This window comes from Copadichromis virginalis, linkage group LG1 (genome assembly GCF_057382275.1).
Source record: "Copadichromis virginalis isolate Kocher_CV1m ecotype Utaka linkage group LG1, C_Virginalis_male_GT1.1, whole genome shotgun sequence".
Classification (NCBI taxonomy): domain Eukaryota; kingdom Metazoa; phylum Chordata; class Actinopteri; order Cichliformes; family Cichlidae; genus Copadichromis; species Copadichromis virginalis.
In genome coordinates this window covers 36,985,103-37,005,435 of record NC_140618.1, presented here as the reverse complement: position 1 = coordinate 37,005,435, position 20,333 = coordinate 36,985,103, and the positions used below count along the sequence as shown (strand labels likewise).

At 43.5% G+C, this 20,333-nt stretch overlaps 2 protein-coding genes across 2 annotated transcripts; both read left to right on the top strand.

Moving 5' to 3' along the window:
- Window positions 1-1,257: 1,257 nt before the first annotated feature.
- ptpmt1 (protein tyrosine phosphatase mitochondrial 1) lies at window positions 1,258-8,427 on the top strand. Its single transcript, XM_085461089.1, has 4 exons — window positions 1,258-1,580; window positions 3,428-3,508; window positions 6,049-6,240; window positions 7,807-8,427. Exons 1-4 carry the CDS (start codon window positions 1,434-1,436, stop codon window positions 7,933-7,935), a joined length of 549 nt encoding a protein of 182 aa, XP_085317215.1. The 5' UTR covers window positions 1,258-1,433; the 3' UTR covers window positions 7,936-8,427.
- A 2,985-nt stretch (window positions 8,428-11,412) lies between these two features.
- ndufs3 (NADH:ubiquinone oxidoreductase core subunit S3) lies at window positions 11,413-19,702 on the top strand. Its single transcript, XM_085461079.1, has 7 exons — window positions 11,413-11,514; window positions 11,736-11,801; window positions 15,834-15,931; window positions 16,629-16,778; window positions 18,996-19,121; window positions 19,208-19,327; window positions 19,415-19,702. The coding sequence occupies exons 1-7, from the start codon at window positions 11,460-11,462 to the stop codon at window positions 19,583-19,585; spliced, it is 786 nt and encodes a 261-aa protein (XP_085317205.1). The 5' UTR covers window positions 11,413-11,459; the 3' UTR covers window positions 19,586-19,702.
- The last annotated feature ends 631 nt before the right edge of the window (window positions 19,703-20,333 follow it).

The window sequence follows — 20,333 nt, the reverse complement described above, 5'->3', positions numbered from 1 at the left end:
CAGAGACGCGAACTTGACACGGTGGAGACAGCAACTAAGAAACAGAGACATAACCAGTAAGGCAGAGGACTCGAACCAAAAGACAGAGGGAAACTCAAACATGCAGACACAGACTTACACAGAACAAAGGGGACACAGAGAGACATGAAGGGCAAGGGATCAAAACTAGAAACCATAGAATAAATCACACACAAGTACAATAATACAAAAATCACAAAGAACTAAAAATGCTGGGTCAGAAGACCCAGGACCCTGACAACTAGTTCAAGGTGTCCTGTATATGTGATATATATTTTTCCCTATATGAAGTCATTCTTTTTTTGAACAAAACTGAAAACAGAGCCAATTAATCTTTCAGTCATTTCTAAGCCCCCCCCCCCAAAAAAAAAAAAAAAAATCCCACATGCATACTACCCTTTAGGGCTAAGCCCCAGGTGTTTCAAATGTCTGGCTCCACCTCTGGTCCTGAGTCCAAACTGTGAGTAGGGCTGGGTATCGTCACTGATTTCTAGAATCGATTCAATTCCGATTCACAAGGTCCCGAATCGATTCGATCCACGATTCGATTTAATTCGATTCGATTTAAATCTGGGAAATTTTGACAGTCAGAAATATTATAATTCAGATCAGTACATTTACATATTTTTGTATCAATAAAAAGGAAGCTGACACACGCAAGACTTTATCACAGGTGTAAGCGTCACAGCAGATGCCTTTGTGTCAAAGTAGCTGAAGATAAAACACAGAAAAACATGAAGGTTTTCCTGGCCTGGGATTTATAAAAATATTCTGCAGTACATCAAAAACGAAAGAAAACCATTAATCTACATATGAACATTACCCATTAATCGATGAATCGATTATAAAAACCCACCCCTAACTGTGAGGTCAGGAGAGGGGACTGAGACCTGAAGCTTCTGCCTACCATTCTACTTTTAAAAACGCCAGAGTGCTGGGCTGTTGTTTTCATATTTTAACTAGCGAGATTTTCTGACGTATCTTTGGCAGATACCGTGATTTATTTCGATGATAAGAAAGCGCAGTGACAAATCAGGCTTTTATTTTGGAATAGTTTTTGAGAGATTAAATTTTAATGTGTAAAAAAAAAAAGTTCTGACAGTCCTTTAAAAAATGTGATATATGAAGTTGTTGTACTCATTATATATGTTCGACTTTGCACCTTAACATCAGCTGGTCGAGCAGAAAAAATATTCTGATTTGAGACTGAATCTATGGATGGAAGGTCAGTGTGTTTATGTTGAAGGGGTAGCAGTCGGCGGAAGTCGTGCTTCAGGAGGAGGAAGCTGACAGCATGTGGGATGAAGGCTGCGAAGCACACGCCGCACAGCAGCACGGAGGAGTAATGATGAGAGGCTGAGCTCTCCACAGCACAAATTCAGTTCTTACACGACTCGTCAGAAAATAGCTCAGCCATGTCGGGAGTGTTAGCACGGCTGCTCTTCTACCCCACGTTAGCCTACAACGTTGTCATGGAGAAGGTGTCCTCGAGACGGTGGTTTGACCGAGTGGATGAAACTGTGATCCTCGGAGCGCTGCCGTTCAGGTCCATGACCAAACAGGTCCGCCTGTCAAACACTGAAGCTGCTAGCTAGCGCTCGACTACGCTAACGACTCTTTAGACCAGCTGCCGAGCTAGCCCGCGCTAACGAGGCGGCATTGACTTTGTTCTAAACAAATGTTTTGACAAGTTGTTATAGTAGTAGTGGTGTGTGTGTGTACAATTTCAAAGAAATGCTGTAAAGACAGTAATATGCGAAGCCACAATTATGAAATAGTAACTCACAGTGAGTAGGTCATTATCTCAATCAGCGAATATTGTGATTTGTGGGTGATTCTCACCATCTTCGATCCAGCTGAAGCAGGATCGCCTCAGTTATCTAACAAGCTAACATATCAGAAACAGAAACGGTCTCGCAGTTCAGTAGTTTTTGCCCATAGTTGGTCCTCTTGGATCATCAGACCTCTGACGGTCAACATGATTTATTAGGTTTGTTTTTCTTCAGTAGTCAGACAGAGCACACAGTGCAGTGTGCATCAGTAGAAAAACACTAAGACTAATGTTCATACTATGTTTAGCATTAATTCACACACCGCTGTTGCTATTGTTCTGCTGCTCTGTACCTCCGCCCCTTCCTTCACGATGCCCCATCAGTGCGTCCTGCCTACAGCCACTGTGGCCACTCCAGCACCACCCACAGATGCACATTTGGCCACTTATTTGTGTGTTTGAATACTTTGCACCCAAAAAGCTTTTGAATGGCCTTTTCCCGAGCTAAGGGCTTTCCTTTTATAAAAGTAATTTTGGTCCCAGCAAAGAAGCTTTTGGATAATTGTAGGACTGATTTCTAAAATGTTTTTGATTATTAAATGATAGGCAAACATCCCTTCCTCATTGTGAGGAATACAGCTTATTAATGTAAAGACTCTTACACAAGGAACATGCTACCATACCATACCACCTTTATTTATAAAGCACTTTAACATAAAACCAGAGTTCACAAAGTGCTGTACATGCAAAATGGCCTAAGTAAAGTAAATAAAAATAAGATAAAATAAATTAAATAACTAAAATAAATTAAAACAAATTGAGTCAACCCCTTTAATCAGTGCCAAAGGCTTCAGCGAATAAATATGTTTTAAGAAAACTTTTAAACTCAGAAAGAGAAGAGGCCTGTCTAACGTGCAAGGGCAGATCATTCCACAACTTTGGGTTGGCTGCGTAAAAATGCCATGAAACACACACTGAACGTTGTGCTTTTGTCACATTACACATACTGGATATTACCTGTTACATGATTAGAATAAGGACCACAGGCATCTTTCTCCTTAGCTCAGGTAAGATGCCTGTTTATGAGTGGCTGATATTATTGAAGTCGATGGCTGTGGTCCCTTTGCTGTGTACATTGTGACACTGACACCACCTTCAGTCTACTCCTTGGCAAACTCTCATGTCATGTGTGTTGTTTGTGTATACTTTTCCCTTCTAGTCAACTTCCCATAAATATTTGCACACTGTGAACTGACAGCTTTTGCAGCAGTGACTGTGGTGGCTTCTGGTGGTTGTTGAATTTTGCCATCTGAGCATCTGGTAAGTCAGCAGTCTTCCTCATGGCTGTGGACTCCAGATGAAATATTCTAATAATTTGACATACCAGATTTATGTTTTTTGTGATCATCAAAATGAAATAAAAAAAAATCTTGGAAAAAAATGAACTTTTACACAATATTGCCATTTTCTGAGATGCACCAGTGTTTGCATAAAGAGCAGAGAAGGAGACTGGAAATATATTTTGTCAAGACCTCATAAAAAATGGAATAAAGGAGAGAAAGAGTATTTAGAGTGCCGCTCTCGTGGCAGTTGCAGTTTTCAACTCTGAGAGCTGATGGCCTGTTTTTGCTTTTGCAGCTGGTGGAAACAGAAAATGTTCGAGGGGTGATCACCATGAACGAAGAGTACGAGACCAAATATTTCTGCAACTCAGCCCAGGTGAGTTCCCTTCGTTTGAGTTCCCATTATTAAGTTAACGTGCAGTGCATGGGGGCCCAGCCCTGGAGCAGGGTGCCGCCGGTGCATCGAGCCACCTGGGGGGCTCTTCAACTGGTGGGGGAGATTGTCACATCTTGCAGGAGCTTTCCTCTCCTCAGGAGCTCCCTCTGCAGGAGGGGGAGATACAGGAGAGGTGGAGGAAGATCTCAGCCTGGGTGTTTATTGTCTTATGTAGTCTGGAAGATGAGTGGATGGTGGGGTGGGTGCAGTTTTCTCTGTGGTGGGGTTGGGTGGACTGTCCCGGGCTCTGTGGGGCCGGGAGGCGCTGCTGCACTGGGCCCCGGTCTGGATGGGCCTGGGCCCCCTTTCCCTGGCGGGTCGCGGAGTATGGGGGTGCCTGCTGGGGTCAGCGGGGGAGCTGGCCCCAGGGAGGGGTCACTTGCCCCTCCCTTCCTTCCCTCCCCATCTCCAGCTGCCTCCCTCTTCCTGCTCCACCACAACCACCCACACATGCAGGACCTTGGAGTAGGGGTATGTCACCAGGGTGCAGAGGAGGCTACCCCCCCCCCCCCCCCCCCCCCCCCCCCGTCCCCTTCTGGCTGCCTCTGCCTCAATTTTATCCCACAACTTAGACATTCACATTACTCACACTCTCATTACACATACATATAGGATCTTGGGGTACGATACACGGAATCCAAAGTACCATCAGGGTGTACACCCCACCCCTGGCATCGTTGCCCACCTCTCAATTTTAAATACACGTAGACATTGAGGGCTAGCAGGAGGGACCATGCGCTTACTTGCTGCTCTCTGGCAGGTAGCTCCATGCCCTCCTGGGTTTTAAATGCACCTTAGAACACACATGCATCAACACTACAATGAGTGGGTGGAGGGAGGTTTGGAGTCTTCTCTCACCCCCATTCTCTGCGACCTGCTGGAGCGGGGGGGCTAGGAGGAGGAGTTGGCCGTCCGACTGCGGTCTGGAGTGTGGGGCCTTCCTGCTGCTGCGGAGTCGGGGCGGTCTGCCTCCCCCCACCGCAGGGAAAAGGGTAACACCACCTGGGTCTGGGTGCAGTTCCCCCCTCCAGGGGCAAGGGTACCTAGACCCGGTTTGTAGAGTACGCTTGGGGAGTGTGATCGTGTGTACAGCGTCTCTTTATGTCTGTCTCCACGTTGGTTGTGTGTGGAGTAAGTGCATATGAGAGCACGAGGGTGGGAATGGATGTTTGTATATGTGTGTGCCTGTATGTCTGTGTCTATATGTCAGGTTGGGTGTCAGGCGCCACCTCTCTGGGGACATCTCAGGCCCTCCAAGGTATGGAGGCCTATCTCCCCCTACCACCACTTCCCCTGCCAGTGGCGGACTCCCTCAGACATCGGTGCGTTGGTGGTTCTTTGTGTCCGGGGATGGGCGTCCAGGTACACACCGGCTCACTCCTTGGCGGCCGCTTATCGGGGCCTGGAGCCTGGGGCTCGCTCGGGCCACTTCGGAGGTGGGGTGCCCCCGGCCTCTCGGCCTGGGGCTCGGTCACTCAGGCACAGCTGGCTGCCGGCGGAGCTCACGGGCGCGTCACTGCAACCCCCCCTGGCTTCTGCTCCGCGGCTGCTGAGTGAGCCCTCATCTGGGACTCTCCTCAGCTCTTTCTGGGACAGTGGCGCGGCTGCCCCTCTGTTGGTCTTCCTTGGTCTCTTGTGTTCTGGGGGCCTCTGGATGTCTGGAGTTTTGATCTCCTCCATACCTGCTTCATGCCCTGGAGGACGGGGCTGTGGCCCCCCCACACCCTCTAGCAGATTATTACATGAAGGAACCTTTTAAAAAACAAAAAACAAGCGCGTCCATGCTCACAGGTGTACACACGGGTGATCACACCCACACACTACACCCTTTTTGGCTCCTACCTCAAAGCGCACTGTGTTCTGTTGATCTTATGTGCTGCACAATAATGTTTAATATTTAGTATTTACTGTCATATTCCCATATATCATTGTGATGTTGTTTATTCTATTACTCTTGTTCTCTTCTGCTTGTTTTCTTTTTTCTTTCTCAGCAGGTGACCCAGGTGATCGATATATGCATTTTTTTTTCTCTGCCCATTCTGTTGGTTTTTGTCTTTTGCCCTTCTCCCCCGTCCCTCTTCTCAGCTGTTTCTCTTTCCCTCTTTCTTTCTCCCCTTCTTTCCCCCAGTCAAGTCTGTCCCGTATTCAGTAAGTGAAAATAAAATAAACAATAAAAGGTGAATCAAATGGACCATTACGGCAAGGCTGGGATGGTCAATTCGGTAAAGTAAATCCGTTGGGCATCTTTCTTCGCCTTTAGACAACAATTCTGATGGCAAAAGAGCCAAACGGGACAGGCAAAAAAAAAAAAAAAGTTAACGTGCAGTTTAATCGCCCTGCTCATATTTGAAATGACCCTGTGCTGTCATGCATATGCAAGATGAGTTAAATACTGATGTGTGATAGAAGTTCAAACCCTAACAGTGCCAAAGAGCCGCCCCTCATACACTGTGTCATTTATTGTTGCGGTGCTGGTGCAGGAGTGGCAGGCTGCTGGTGTGGAGCAGCTCAGGCTTAGCACTGTGGACCTGACTGGTGTCCCCAGCATGGAGAACCTCCACAGAGGCGTGGAGTTTGCACTGCAGCATAAAGAGCAGGGAACCAGTGTGTACGTGCACTGCAAGGCTGGACGTTCCCGGAGCGCCACATTAGCTGCCGCCTACCTCATACGGGTCAGTATGATGCATTCAGACTGCCACCTGCTGTTTGAACTGCAGACAGCACAAAAACAGAGTGGAGAGAAGAACATCCCACTTTTCATGGTAACGCAAGATAAAGCATAAAGAGCGGATAAAAAATAAAGAAATAAATAATAAATAGAATAATAAATTTACATTTGTTATGTTGGATAATTTTGAACAAATCCGTTTTTTACAGGAAGCAAATAATTATACTGCTATAAAATCTGAGCAGCGCATAAGCACTTTTAAGCACTTTTAAGTACTTTTAAGTACTTTTAAGTATTTTTAAGTACTTTTAAGTACTGTGTAATTTCCTGGTAATTTAGCAGCAAAACAAACAATATTTCCCTGTATTTACGTCCTAAGTACGTGTTACTTTTTGTGGAGCAGGCAATATTACAGAGTGGCCTAAACGTGCCTATCCTGCATGTATTTTAGAGGAAAGGAGACACAATTTATACTGTAGGTAATTTTGAGTATTGCATAACTTATTTTAAGTCAGGGTCTCATATTTGCAGCCTGGGGGCCACTTGAAGAAATGTCATGCAGTTTGTCTTTGAAGTTCTTTAAAAAGCTGAGAATGACTGAATATGAAGGCAGCATGAGAAGAGAGCACAAACATGCTGAGGGATCAGCTGTTAGCTCAGTGACAGAGTCACACTCATGTCTGCAGTTTATTTTGTTAAACATGAACACAATGACAGCAGCAGTGCTGCCACGTGTGTGCACAGAGAGGACCAGTGTGTTTGTTTGGTGGTTCGATGAAAGGATTCAGTTTGTTACAATCTGCGTTCATGTTTGCAGTTTTGTCTCGTTATACAATATTTGAAATTTAAAAAACAAAACAAAACATTTTCAGAAATATTTGTGGGTGTTTTCTTGTTTGTTTCGTTTTTTATTACTACTTGAACACAAAGTGGTCTTCCAATGAGATGACATCGTTTCAGTTTCAGAGCCTGTTTTAAGTGGTGTGTAATTAGCTGGTAATTTTGCAGAAAAACAATATTTTTGATGCAGTTTTTGTGTTGACGGCTGTAAATGTTGAGTGACTTAACCTTCCCTTTTTACATCCTTATTTTGTTACACTGTGTACATGATGGATTTTCTGTTATTCAGTTGTTCTTTTTAACTTACAGTGTATTTAAAATTACTTACACTGTAAGCTGTGTCTCCTTTCCTGTAAAATACCCAGAAACTGGCCGAGGTTAATCTGCTTCATAATATGGCCCTCTCCCTGAACAGTACAGCATACTGCTAAATTACAATGTAATATATTTCTTTGTTTCCTGAAAAAACCCTGACTTTTTACCCTCTTATTCCAGCGTACTTACCTTTAAAGTATTTGTATGTAAATATAATCTCATGGTCATTTCAGATAAAACACATGCCACATTTAACTCCGTTTTTGACCCGTTTACCTCCACATGCACTGAACCACAGAGTGTTTAAGTCAATATTCCAGAGTGGTGACTGTATGAAACATGCTCATGGCTGATGAGTCGCTCAGGCATCAAGCGACAGGTTTGCTGTGTTGACCGTTTGCTTTCCTGCTGACAGTTACACTGCTGGACTCCAGACGAGGCCTGTCAGAAGCTGGCATCTGTTCGACCGCACATCCTAGTACGCTCCGCTCAGCTGGAGATGCTGAGGAAGTACTACCAGCAGATATGTGCACAGTCCAGCTGAGAAAGTGGGGCAGTGTGTCGGACCTCATCGTGTTCCCACTGGAGGTGGGAGACGGCGACTCAGAGCCTTGATCAAAACAACTGTAACAGGAAATGCAACTGTTGCCTTTTCAGCAAGTGCTCTTTGGCATGTGTACAGCTGCAGAACAGAACATGTTGTTTATCTGTTTTTGTTACTCTTTAATATAATTTTGTTGAAAGAAAATTTTCTTTTTATAATTTGATTTCCAGCCACGTTATTCTGTTTTAACTAACAAACTAAGACAAATCACTGCAATGCTCTCCACATTTGTTTTTAAAAAAAGAAAACACTCCCCTCAGAGCCGGCTGACGTCAGCTGGAGTTTAGTCAACAGGATGAGAACACTGTAGTAAATAATTCAGTAATGAAGGTGTTTCTGTGTAGACTGGAAAATATTTGCTTTATATTTTTCTGCAGTGCCTCATAATGTAAAAAAATGACCATAAATAAATGTTTATGACAAAAAGAGTAATGGTGCTTCTTTATTTTCAGTAGTTTGTTCATATTGGCAAGCACATATTTAAATAAAGTTAGGATGTTCCAATGTGACAGTTATCAAGAAGGTTTAATATGAGGATGGAGTCCCCGAAGCAAACACACATGAAAAATGTTCAAGTGATAATACTGTTAGATTCTATTTCATGCAAACAAATAGAAAAATTAAATTGAAGTAAAACAAAATAAAACCTAAATCTAACTGTAGCGTGGACAAACATTCGGTCAACTTTTACATCCTAGTAGGGTAGCTGTTTATTGGAAGTTCATTTAACTTTAACATTTAACATTAGTTTCCACTGACACGCTGTTGGCTAACAGCACTGACTATTTTGTGCTGGATGATCTTCCTGACACAACCCTCCCCTTTAATCCAGACTTGAGAGGCCACTCGGCGTAGTCTGACTTGTCGACTGCCAGTGCTGCATCGTATCATGACACATTGTTATATAAATCATGGTATTTTAAGCATTTGCATGGTTTGGGGCTAAAAAATTACACGCGAGTGCCAAACTCAATTAATTAAATACATCTGTAAATAACTAAATGTAGCATGGATTAATTAAAAATTGAAATAATTTATTCAGTAATTACAGTTTTAAATATTTAATTATTTACAATTTTATTTAAAAATATTGAATTAGTAATTATTTAATGAAATCATTTGGCACTCTTAAAATGTGATGTTTGAATATTTCCGTTTCAGTGCATTTTCCAGGGCACGCTTTCAGGAGCAAAGTGAAGGAGGAGATGAAAGCAGCACAGCGGGAGGTGAAACGCTGCCTGAGGGAAGCAAAGGACACCTACAGGAGGAAGGTGGAGCAGAAGTTGGAGAGGAACAATATGAGGGAGGTCTGGAATGGTGTGAAAACCATCACAGGCCACAACACCAAGAAAAGCACAGTGGGGGGGACTGTGGAGAAGGCAAACGAACTCAACAACTCCTTCAACAGGTTTGACCAGCCCACAACCCCCCCACCCCCACCCTCATCTTCACTACAGAGTCCTCTCCCCACTCTCCTGCCTCCCTCGCTTCCCCCCCTTCCTGACACCATGACACCCCCCTCCTCCAATCCCTCTCTCAGCAGCAAGACATCTCCCCCCCTCCCCTCCTCCCAAACATCTCCCAGTGTCACAGTGGATCAGGTCAGGAGGCAACTGAGGAAGCTTCTCCCCAGAAAGGCAGCAGGCCCAGACAAGGTGTGTCCTAGGATGCTTAAGGCGTGTGCTGCTGAACTTGGGGAGCTGCTACAACGAGTCTTCAACCTCAGTCTGCGACTGGGGAGAGTGCCCGCCCTATGGAAGACATCCTGCATCGTCCCGGTCCCTAAAAGGAACCGGCCCAATGAGCTGAATGACTTCCGACCGGTGGCACTGACGTCACATCTTATGAAGACTCTAGAGCGGCTCTTCCTCAACCTCCTCCGACCACAGGTACAACATGCCCAGGACCCACTACAGTTTGCATACAAGGCGGGTGTCGGAGTGGAGGATGCCATCCTGTACCTCCTACACAGAGCCCACTCACACCTGGATGGGGGAAAAGGCACAGTCAGGATACTGTTTCTTGACTTTTCCAGTGCCTTTAATACCATCCGGCCCTGTATGCTTCAGGAAAAACTGAACAGGATGGAGGTGGACCCCTGCCTGGTGGCTTGGATCTCCGACTACCTCACCGACAGACCACAGTACGTCAGGCTGAAGGACATCACGTCTGACACTGTGGTCAGCAGCACAGGAGCACCACAGGGAACTGTGCTGTCCCCTCTTCTCTTCACCCTGTACACCTCTGACTTCTGCTACAACTCTGAATTATGCCATATTCAGAAGTTTGCAGATGACACGGCCATCATGGGGTGTATCTGGGATGATCAGGAAGAGGAGTACAGAAGTCTGGTGAGGAACTTTGTCGCATGGAGTCACACAAACCACCTGCAACTCAACACCTCAAAGACTAAGGAACTGGTTGTGGACTTCGGGAGGTCCAGAGAAGGTCCACTGCCGGTTCAGATAGAGGGTGAGGAGGTGGAGGTGGTCAACAAGTACAAGTACCTCGGGCTGTGGGTGGACAATAAACTGGACTGGTCATGCAACACAGAGCACCTGTATAAAAAAGCCCAAAGCCGACTGTACTTCCTCAGGAGGCTGAGGTCTTTTAACATCTGCAGGAAGCTCCTGAGGATGTTTTACCAGTCAGTGGTTGCTGGAGTACTTTTCTATGCTGTGGTGTGCTGGGGGAGCAGCACAGCAAAGAAGGACTCATCCAGGCTGGAGAAACTGATCAGGAAGGCTAGCTCTGTGGTCGGCATGAAGCTGGACACTCTGGTGACAGTGGCAGAGAAAAGGACATTAAAGAAACTGATGGACATTATGGACAATGCTGGGCATCCTCTGCACACGGCCATAAACAGTCAGAAGAGTCTGTTCAGTGACAGGTTGCTTCTCCCCAAGACAAGAACTAACAGACTTAAAAACTCCTTTGTCCCACACGCCATCAAACTGTTTAACTCCTCTCTGGAGGGGAGAGGGAGGGGAAACAGGAGGACAAAGGAGGGGGGAACAACTAAGCTGTAGTGCCTCTTCACCTCACTGTACAATACCTTGTGCAATACTTTTTGTAAATAGTGAACAGTGCAATAGACTCAATACTTGAAATGTGTAATTCACTTGTATTTTTATTTTTTATTCCTATTTATTCTATTTATCCCCTTTGTATATTTTATTTATATTTGTCTCTGTATTTATATATGTGTGTGTATATATATATATATATATATATATATATATATATATATATATATATAACAATTCTGTAACTGTAACTTCGGTCGTTGCTGTGCTTTTTTTGGAAGTCGAATTTCCCAGAGGAACCCACCCGAGGGATTAATAAAGTTCTATCTTATCTTATCTTATCTTACATTGAGTGACATTTGTCTTCCCGTCCACGAGGGGGCGACTGGCCGCTGATAGTCAGCTCTCGGCCCGAAGAGGAAACTTGAGAGAGCCAACATGGCGGCGTCGTTGGTACGGTTTGTCCGCGGAGGTCTTGGAAGGAGTTTTAACAGTACGTTAACTAGAAATCCATATACAGGCTGTAGATTGCAGTGATTCGTTTTAGCCTGCGTCCGTTTGCGTGCTACCAATACAGTGTCGTCTTCAGCTGTCAAATGCTCCGTGTTTGACCTTCGAGCTAGCTAATGCTACCTTTAGCCAGCTCTTGTGTAGCAGTGCGGATTCACTCGTCAGTACCTCTGTGATTGATCCTTTCTGTCTGTCCCTCCTCAGTTGCGAGGACTTCGTGTCTCCTGCAGCAGCAGACCAGACTGCAGGGCTCCAGCACCGAGACCAGACGTGAGTACACACTAACTCATCGTGCAGGGTAGTGCCGCTGAACCACCGAGCTGTTTGACATTAGGACTAATAGCTGTCACTAATAGCTGAGAACCCCAGAGTTAGAATTGTTTCAACTCAACTAGTTAACAGGACGTTACTGTGGGAGTATGGAGCAGCAAATCATTGTTTGTACCTACGGACATGGTTGCATTGACGGGTTGTTTTTGTCCCCGGTACTAACATTACACAGCAACAACTAAAAACATCAGACTTTTTTTTTAAACACTGACAGGTGCTTTAAAAATATCCAGAGGGTCCACATATATGTAACAGCACATGGAGTGGGGTCCACAGTGAAAGCTGCTGTGTTTGTGACTGTTGTGATGTTATTTTGTCTGCTGACAGACACACAAAGCTCGACCTATCAGATAAAGCACTACATACATCAAATGAAAATTTAGTGTTTTCCCAACAGTAAAAGACTTTCGTGACTTTGTGCGCGTGTCAGATGAATGAGAAAAAAAAACTCTCTGGTGCACAAAGTTGGCAACAAAGAGGCGACACCGCATGTATGTAGCACAGCTGCTGGCTTAGTGTGCCGCTTCTTGAAGTCTGATCTTTGGGCTGAAACATCTGTGTTGAATCGTCCTTAGGGAGGGGAGTCCCAGTAATGACTCACGATGTTTCCTTTATCTTTACAATTTGCTAATGATATATATATATATATATATATATATATATATATATATTAGTGCCAAGCCGCACGTGTGTTTGTTTGGGAAGCAGCCAGCGCATAATGGAGGAAATGAGTGTGCCGACTAGAAAAATCAACCGAGCGTGACCGAAGAGAAAACAGATGATGGTTCCAATGCCGGAGAGATTGTCGAACGGAAGAGCCATAGAAGTTCCGTAGTGTGAAGGTATTTCGGCTATTTCAAGTCTGACAAAAAATAGAGTAGCGTGCACTGTAAATTGTGCCGAAAGCAAGTCTGGAAATACAATAAACTGGTGCATGCGTCACACTGTGCGCCACGTTATTGTTTTGGTGAAATGAATTTCTACAATACTGTTACTGTTAATTCTACTCTCTGCAGTGTTTAAATGCTTACATATACACACAGTTACTGTCCCTCCACACATACGACTCGGTTCTGCTTCTATGCCCCAGCTTTGTTTACTTTTTCCCACCGAGGCTTCTAGACTTCTGATTGGCCAACATTTCTGCACGGTTAGGAATCTAGCGCCACCTGCTGCTTTGGCATGTTCATAGCAGCGTTTTCCTTCATTTCTGCCTTTATGTGTGGACGGGATTATTTTTTAAAACGAAAACGGAAAATCTCCGTTTTCAAAAATACCCGTGTACGTGTGGACGTAGCCTCAGTCTCTGACTGGAAGCGCTAATTCGTCATTCGGCTTTTGTCAGACTAAAGTAACTGTTAAAACTGTTTGAAAAGCTCAGCTATACAACAAGGAGAGATTGAGAATTTCCTTTTAGTTCTCAGTTTATTTGATATTGACAAAAGTTAGTCAGTTTTGTCTGTTCTTCTGTAAAACAAACTAAGATTTATTTTTAGAATTAATATTTTGTTTCTAAGTGGAATTGACAATTTAGTCTGTTTCATTTGTTCTATTTTGAAACTTAAACGCTTTAGCGGCTGCCTTTTGTGTAGTTTGCAATATTTGCCTTTATTTATCTGAAAAAGTCTCATGTTCCTTAAGTACATCTACCCTGTTGAACTTATTATGGGAAATAAATATTTAAAAACAAGCTGCTGATTATTTCACATTTTACTTGTGAGCAACGGCACATTTAAATCTTACAAATATAGTTATTTGGCTTATATCGTGATAGATATCGTTATCGCCTGAAATGAAAAAAACATATCGTGATATGAAAAAATCTCATATCGCCCAGCTCTACGTGTACCACATAAAATCGTTTCGAGGTCAGTAAACACAACCAGAATTCATACATAAAGCACACGGGACTATAAGGGGCAGTGTCGATTTTCAGAAAAATCAAAGCATTGATTTTAAGTGTGCCGTATTTTCCAAAAAACACGGTAATAACGACGTCCCGCTAGCATGTGCTACCAAAAATAGTGCTTTGTTGTGTATCTAACGTACGAAAGCCAAACCAGTTCCACACCACTGAAGTTGCAGCATTTTTACAAACCAGTTCTCGGTTCATCCGTTTCATTCAACGATCCACTTTCGCTCTTCTCATTCTCCGTCGCCGCTGTGCTTTTTCCGCCATGTGCATATGTAAACAAAGACACTGCGCGTGCGCGTTTTACCCATATTCTACCGCAATATTTCATTTTCTTATTGTTGCCCAACATTATACCAGTATTACTGTGAACGGTATGATAAGGCCCAGCCGTACCGTCATTGACCCTGAAGTTATTAGCACTGATTCCCAAACTGTCCCTCACAGTGACTTTATTATTTCAACACTGGTATCGGATCAGCGATTGGTGTTGGCAGAACCTTAAACCCAGGTCTTGTAATCAGATTGGAACCGGGAAAAATCTGAATCCGTGTTTCCTTAATGCTCAGGAGAGTCTTCAGCACATCAGCAAGACAATCGGTTGTATTAGAAAAACAAAAGCATTTTTTCATCTGTTAGGGCTGTGCGATATGACCAAAATCTCATATTCCAATATGAGACATCTATCGTCCCAATAAAGATATAAATCACAAAAATGTAACATTTTCTGAAAATTCTGTGAATCTCGGGCAGCTTGACTTGCGTGAAGTGTTTCCAGCTGCACGTCGTGTACCTGGAGTCTTATGTCTAAAAATGAAACTATACATTTTTAGACATAAGTTGTAACTGTACATTTAACAGCTATTAGTCCTAATGTTTATTTTCACTTGCTAGATACGGGACAGACTTGAATGAGGAAAAGAAAAGGGAGAAAGGAAGAAAGGGAATAAACAGCAGAGAAGAGGGACGGGGATGAAGGGCAAAAAAACAACTAAATAAGCAGAAAAAAAATACATATATCAATCACCTGTTGAGAAAGAAAAAAGAAAACGAGCAGAAGAAAACGAGAGCAACATAATAAACAACATCACGATGATATATGGGAATATAACAGTAAATACTAAATATTAAACATTATTGTGCAGCACATAAGATCAACAGAACACAGTGTGCTTTGAGGTAGGAGCCAAAAAGGGTGTAGTTTGTGGGTGTGATCACCCGTGTGTACACCTGTGAGCATGGACGCGCTTGGTTTTTGTTTTTTAAAAGGTTCCTTCATGTAATAATCTGCTAGAGGGTGTGGGGGGGCCACAGCCCCGTCCTCCAGGGCATGAAGCAGGTATGGAGGAGATCAAAACTCCAGACATCCAGAGGCCCCCAGAACACAAGAGACCAAGGAAGACCAACAGAGGGGCAGCCGCGCCACTGTCCCAGAAAGAGCTGAGGAGAGTCCCAGATGAGGGCTCACTCAGCAGCCGCGGAGCAGAAGCCAGGGGGGGTTGCAGTGACGCGCCTGTGAGCTCCGCCGGCAGCCAGCCTGTTCAAACGTTTGAGTCTAAGGTTTATTTTTTAGCACCTGACGGCTCTTTTTTGCATCCTCTTTCACGTGATTCAGTTTATTTTGAAAAGTCTCAATAGGACCTTGAGCTTTATTGTGAAAGGTTTATGTGGAAAATAAACAAGCGGACATGCAATGGTTTTACCGTCGTTGTTGCTAACAACAAAGCATAAAAACAGGCGTTTGTCCGTCCGTAGTGTGGTTATATTAAATATAAAAGAAAGAGAGAACTTTAAGAAATGAATATAGTCACTACAGTGGCCATCAAAACGATACAAACGATATCGTAAAATTCAATTCAATTTTATTTATATAGTGCCAAATCACAACAAAAGTCGCCTCAAGGCGCTTCATAAATGAAACGATAGATGTTTTTATATCGTCATCCGATGTCTATCGTTATATCAAACGGCCCCAGCGCCTGTGACTCTGGTCAAATGTTACACAGCCTGAAGCGTCTGTCGTGGTGAATTTACGGTGTCGTCTCCTCTGCTCTTTGCAGCCACCGTCAGGCCCAAGGATGCTGTCGCTCACAACCAGCTGGCAGCGTTTGGGGAGTATGTGGCAGAGATGATGCCCAAATATATTCAGCAGGTCCAGGTCAGTTCATATTCACATCACAATGGGAGCACGTACACTCTTCTGTTGCAAATCCTGCTGCTGACCGAGACAGCACATTGATGGTTTTTCACAGTTATTGTGAAAAGCCATCAATGTGTTGGTGCCGTTACTAATCAAGACCTGAGTAAATATTTTAAAACTGTAATTAGACTTATTATGTTTGGATTTAGGCAGCACGGTGGCACGGTGGTTAGCACTGTTGCCGCACAGCAAGAAGGTCCTGAGTTCAATTCCACCATCAGGCCAGGGTCTTTCTGTGTGGAGTTTGCATGTTCTGCCCGTGTTTGCGTGGGTTCACTCCGGGTACTCCGGCTTCCTCCCACTGTCCAAAGATATGCAACTTGTGGGGATAGGTTAATTGGATAATCCAAATTGCCACTAGGTTTGAATGTGTGAGGGAATGTGAGTGCGAATGGTTGTCTGTCCCTGCGTGTTGTCCCTGCGTGTTGGCCCTGCGACAAACTGGCGACCTGTCCAGGGTGTACCCCGCCTCCAGCCCCATGACAGCTGGGATAGGCTCCAGCACCCCCCGCGACCCTGAAAAGGATAAGCGGAAGCGAATGGATGGATGGATGTTTGGATTTACTCTGATTTGAAAAAGGAAGAGAATGGATGAATGCATGTTTAGATTCAGAAACCTGCAGCAGGGCCTAAAAGACTGTGTTCATGTGTGTAGGTGACCTGCTACAATGAGCTGGAGGTGATGATCCATCCTGATGGAGTCATCCCTGTGCTGACCTTCCTGAGGGACCACACCAATGCTCAGTTCAGGAACATGACTGACTTGACAGCTGTCGACATCCCGACACGACAGAACCGTTTTGAGGTACAGAGATAAACTGGAACTGACTGAACCGTGAGCTGCCTGAGGTTATTGCTAAGAGAGGCAAGGATTTAAGCATCCTATCTGCAGGTGCATGCCTGTGTAGCCATGGTTACAAGAAAGTAGAACTCTCAGTGCAGGTGAACAACAACATATAACATGTTACACTATGTCATTATTTGTTTAACAAAAATGTATCCAAAATTTGGTGCGTGAAAGACCAAGTCTACAATTAATGCTTTGATAGGAATTATGAGGGAAAGTAGAGCCTGGTGCTGGTAATCAATGCATTTGATTAACCCTTTAAAGCCGGTCAGCGCGGGCACGCTCCGTTTTGCATAACTATTTTTAAATCCCCGTAGAACTGGAACCACGTAAGCTAGCGCAATAATGATTTTTGCATATGAAACCAGAGGAGTTGTACTTACATCTCATGCCATCAGCTTGTCCTCGGTCACGGTTTCCTTCCACATAAAGCTTTGCAAAAATTGCATAAAAAGCACTTGCAGGAACAAAAACATAATATCCCAGAAACGCTTTGCCGATCCGATCAGCTGTTCATAACACTTCCTACATTGAAATAGACGTCAGCGCGAACTATCGCATGTCCGCCATTACCTGCCCGTAACCGGAAGTGATGTCATTTTTACGGAAAATTTAGTTTTTTACTTGTAGGCCTTATAAGCCTATACTGGTGTTTTTAAAAGTCATGTTTGACTTTAAGCTTTTCTGAATAGTTTCTGTGATGCTTAGAACTCAAATTGCACTGCTGGAAATAGTTTATTTTGATGCACATGCTGTTTTCTTTGCAAATGTGCATTGTAGGATTGTTTTTCGTTTTTTCTGCAGTTTATAAAAATTGGTGTATCTGAAAAATAAAACTATGAAGACACTCAAAATAAATTTTCAGTTGTTGGAAACTATTTTTTGCAACTTTTTTGTATTTAAAGTTTTGAGGGATAAACCTCTTAAAGTAGAAATATATGTAAAAAAAACAAACGATTTTCTATTTATTTTTTTTTGTAATTTATTGCAATTTTTTTTAAATAAACTATTATGTAGTTACTATGGACTTAATGCATACATATTATTACAATCTGGGCTATAACAGTTGTATTGATGTATAGCAACTTGAAATGCTCCCAAAAATGGCTCCACAGCATGTAAAAATATAAAGTAAGCTCTGGCGGATTTGGTGCTATGGTAGGTTTTAAAGGGTTAATTGATCATCAGCACGGCCAGCCAAGGAGGAAAGATAAGCACTGATAAAGAAGCAATTATTTATGCTCATCAGTCCATTATTCTACAATGAGAAAGAAAGAAGAATTATAAAAAAGTGGAAAGCATTCAAGACAGACAAATGTACCTCAAGGTCAGAACAGGCAACGCTCCGGGAATCTGGAATAAACCCAAACACTGCATCTCAAAGTGTGCAGGGCTCAGTTAGCATGTTCAATGATAAACCTGATGACAGCCTGGAGATTTCTGCAATGTTGTGGCTCATTTATCAACCGAGCGTCTGCACCAATCTGTGCTTCAAGACGTTTCACAGCAGCATCTGTGATTTATCAACATTTGTTCCTGAATTACTTTGTACTTCTTTAACAAATGGAGTAGTCCCTCTGACTGTGCATCATAGAGCCTGTCTGCATTAGGACATTTTACCATAAACCTTTAAAAATACTTCTGCCACCACGTTCAATAATAATTGTATTTATTATTGTGTTTTGGTCATTTTGTACAGTTTTCCAAAGCACCAAAAACCACACATAATATATAATAAATATGTATAGTATAATATAATATAATATAGTATAATATAATATAATAAAAATTTTCAGTTTAATATTAAATGCTCAGGCTCTAACCTTCATCCAGCGAACCATTTTCTTCCACTTATCTGGAGCTGGGTCACAGGGGCGGCACCAGGAAGGCCAAGGCCTGTTTGGACCTTGAGTCATTTAGGGGCATTGCTCTGCATACTGAGGGGGGTTCAAATATAAGTCAAATATGAGGCCATCTCTCTGAGAGCTAAAGCCTGGTGACATTAGGTCATGTAACAGGATCACAGCAAACCAACCGATCTGTAACAGAAGAGCTGAAAAGAATCATGTCCAGACTCAGTCCAAGAGAAGGGCTGTGGTGGGACATTAGGTAGTCTAATTTATGCATTGATTGTGTACTATAGTACTCTGACTCACTGTGTGTGCTGGTCTACAGATTGTGTACAACCTGCTCTCACTGCGTTACAACTCCCGTATCCGCGTCAAGACCTACACCGATGAGTTAACACCGGTTGACTCCGCTGTCCCCGTCCACATGGCCGCTAACTGGTACGAGAGGGAGGTGAGTTGCCCGCTGCACTTGTGAAACTCAGCAGTGGTTTATACTAACATTACAGACAAACTGAGAGCAAAGCTGTATTACCACAGGTGTGGGACATGTTTGGAGTTTTCTTTGCCAACCATCCCGACCTGAGGCGGATCCTGACAGACTATGGCTTCGAGGGTCACCCCTTCAGGAAGGACTTCCCTCTGTCGGGATATGTGGAGGTGAGTTTACTTTGAGTCCACTTTATTCAACTCCAGCAATGTGAGAGACGGGAAGGAATCTGACCCGAAGCATGCCTCCCTCTGCAGGTTCGTTATGACGATGAGTTGAAACGTGTGGTGGCGGAGCCTGTGGAGCTGGCGCAGGAGTTTAGGAAGTTTGATTTAAACACGCCCTGGGAGGTGTTCCCCGCCTACCGAGATCCCAAAGAGGATGCACCCAAGCTGGAGGCTGGTGAAAAGGCCCCTGAGAAGAAGTGACGTCCTCTTGTTTAGCCTCCACATCTTCATCACCATGTTTTGTTTTTGTGTTATTCTGGGAGTCCAACCCCCCAGCAATCCTGATATTTATGTAAATAAAGATACTAGTAAAACATCTGGAATATTGTGGCTTTTTTTTCTTCCAGTTGATGAAAAAAGTATCTGAAAGGATTTGACAGAGGGGTACAGACCTGTCACTTTCACCATAAACTGGGAAAATGTTTTTAAAAGTAAACCCAATAATGCACAAAGCCTTATTTTGTTTAATTTTTCAAAATAAGTCCTTAAAGAATTTACATTCATGTTGGAATCATGAGCAGCAGAATATCGACCTGGGGGAATTCAAACAAAAAGGAAAAAAAACTAAAATTTTGGCACCTCAGTTGCTGACCTCAACTTCTGTGTTTTTTCACTGGTTTTGGTCTGGGAGGAATCACTCCATCGGTTGTCTCATTAGGAGCATGTCCCAACATTGTCAGGCATGCATGCAACCACATGGGGGCCATACAAACTACTGACACTATTTGAGTTTCAGAATTGTTCTTTTGGCAAAATGAGCTAACGTGCTGCATTTCCTTCCCTTTGATTTTCAGAGTTTTCTTAAATTCAGCCCTGGGTAGGTAGAAAATGTTAATTTCTAACAAATGACGCAGCATCCTTTTGTTCCCGATGTGTTCCTGACACGAGGGCATCCAGCATCAAATCTGTGCTGAATAAGGGGAAATAAGGGACCAACCCGAGGTAACTA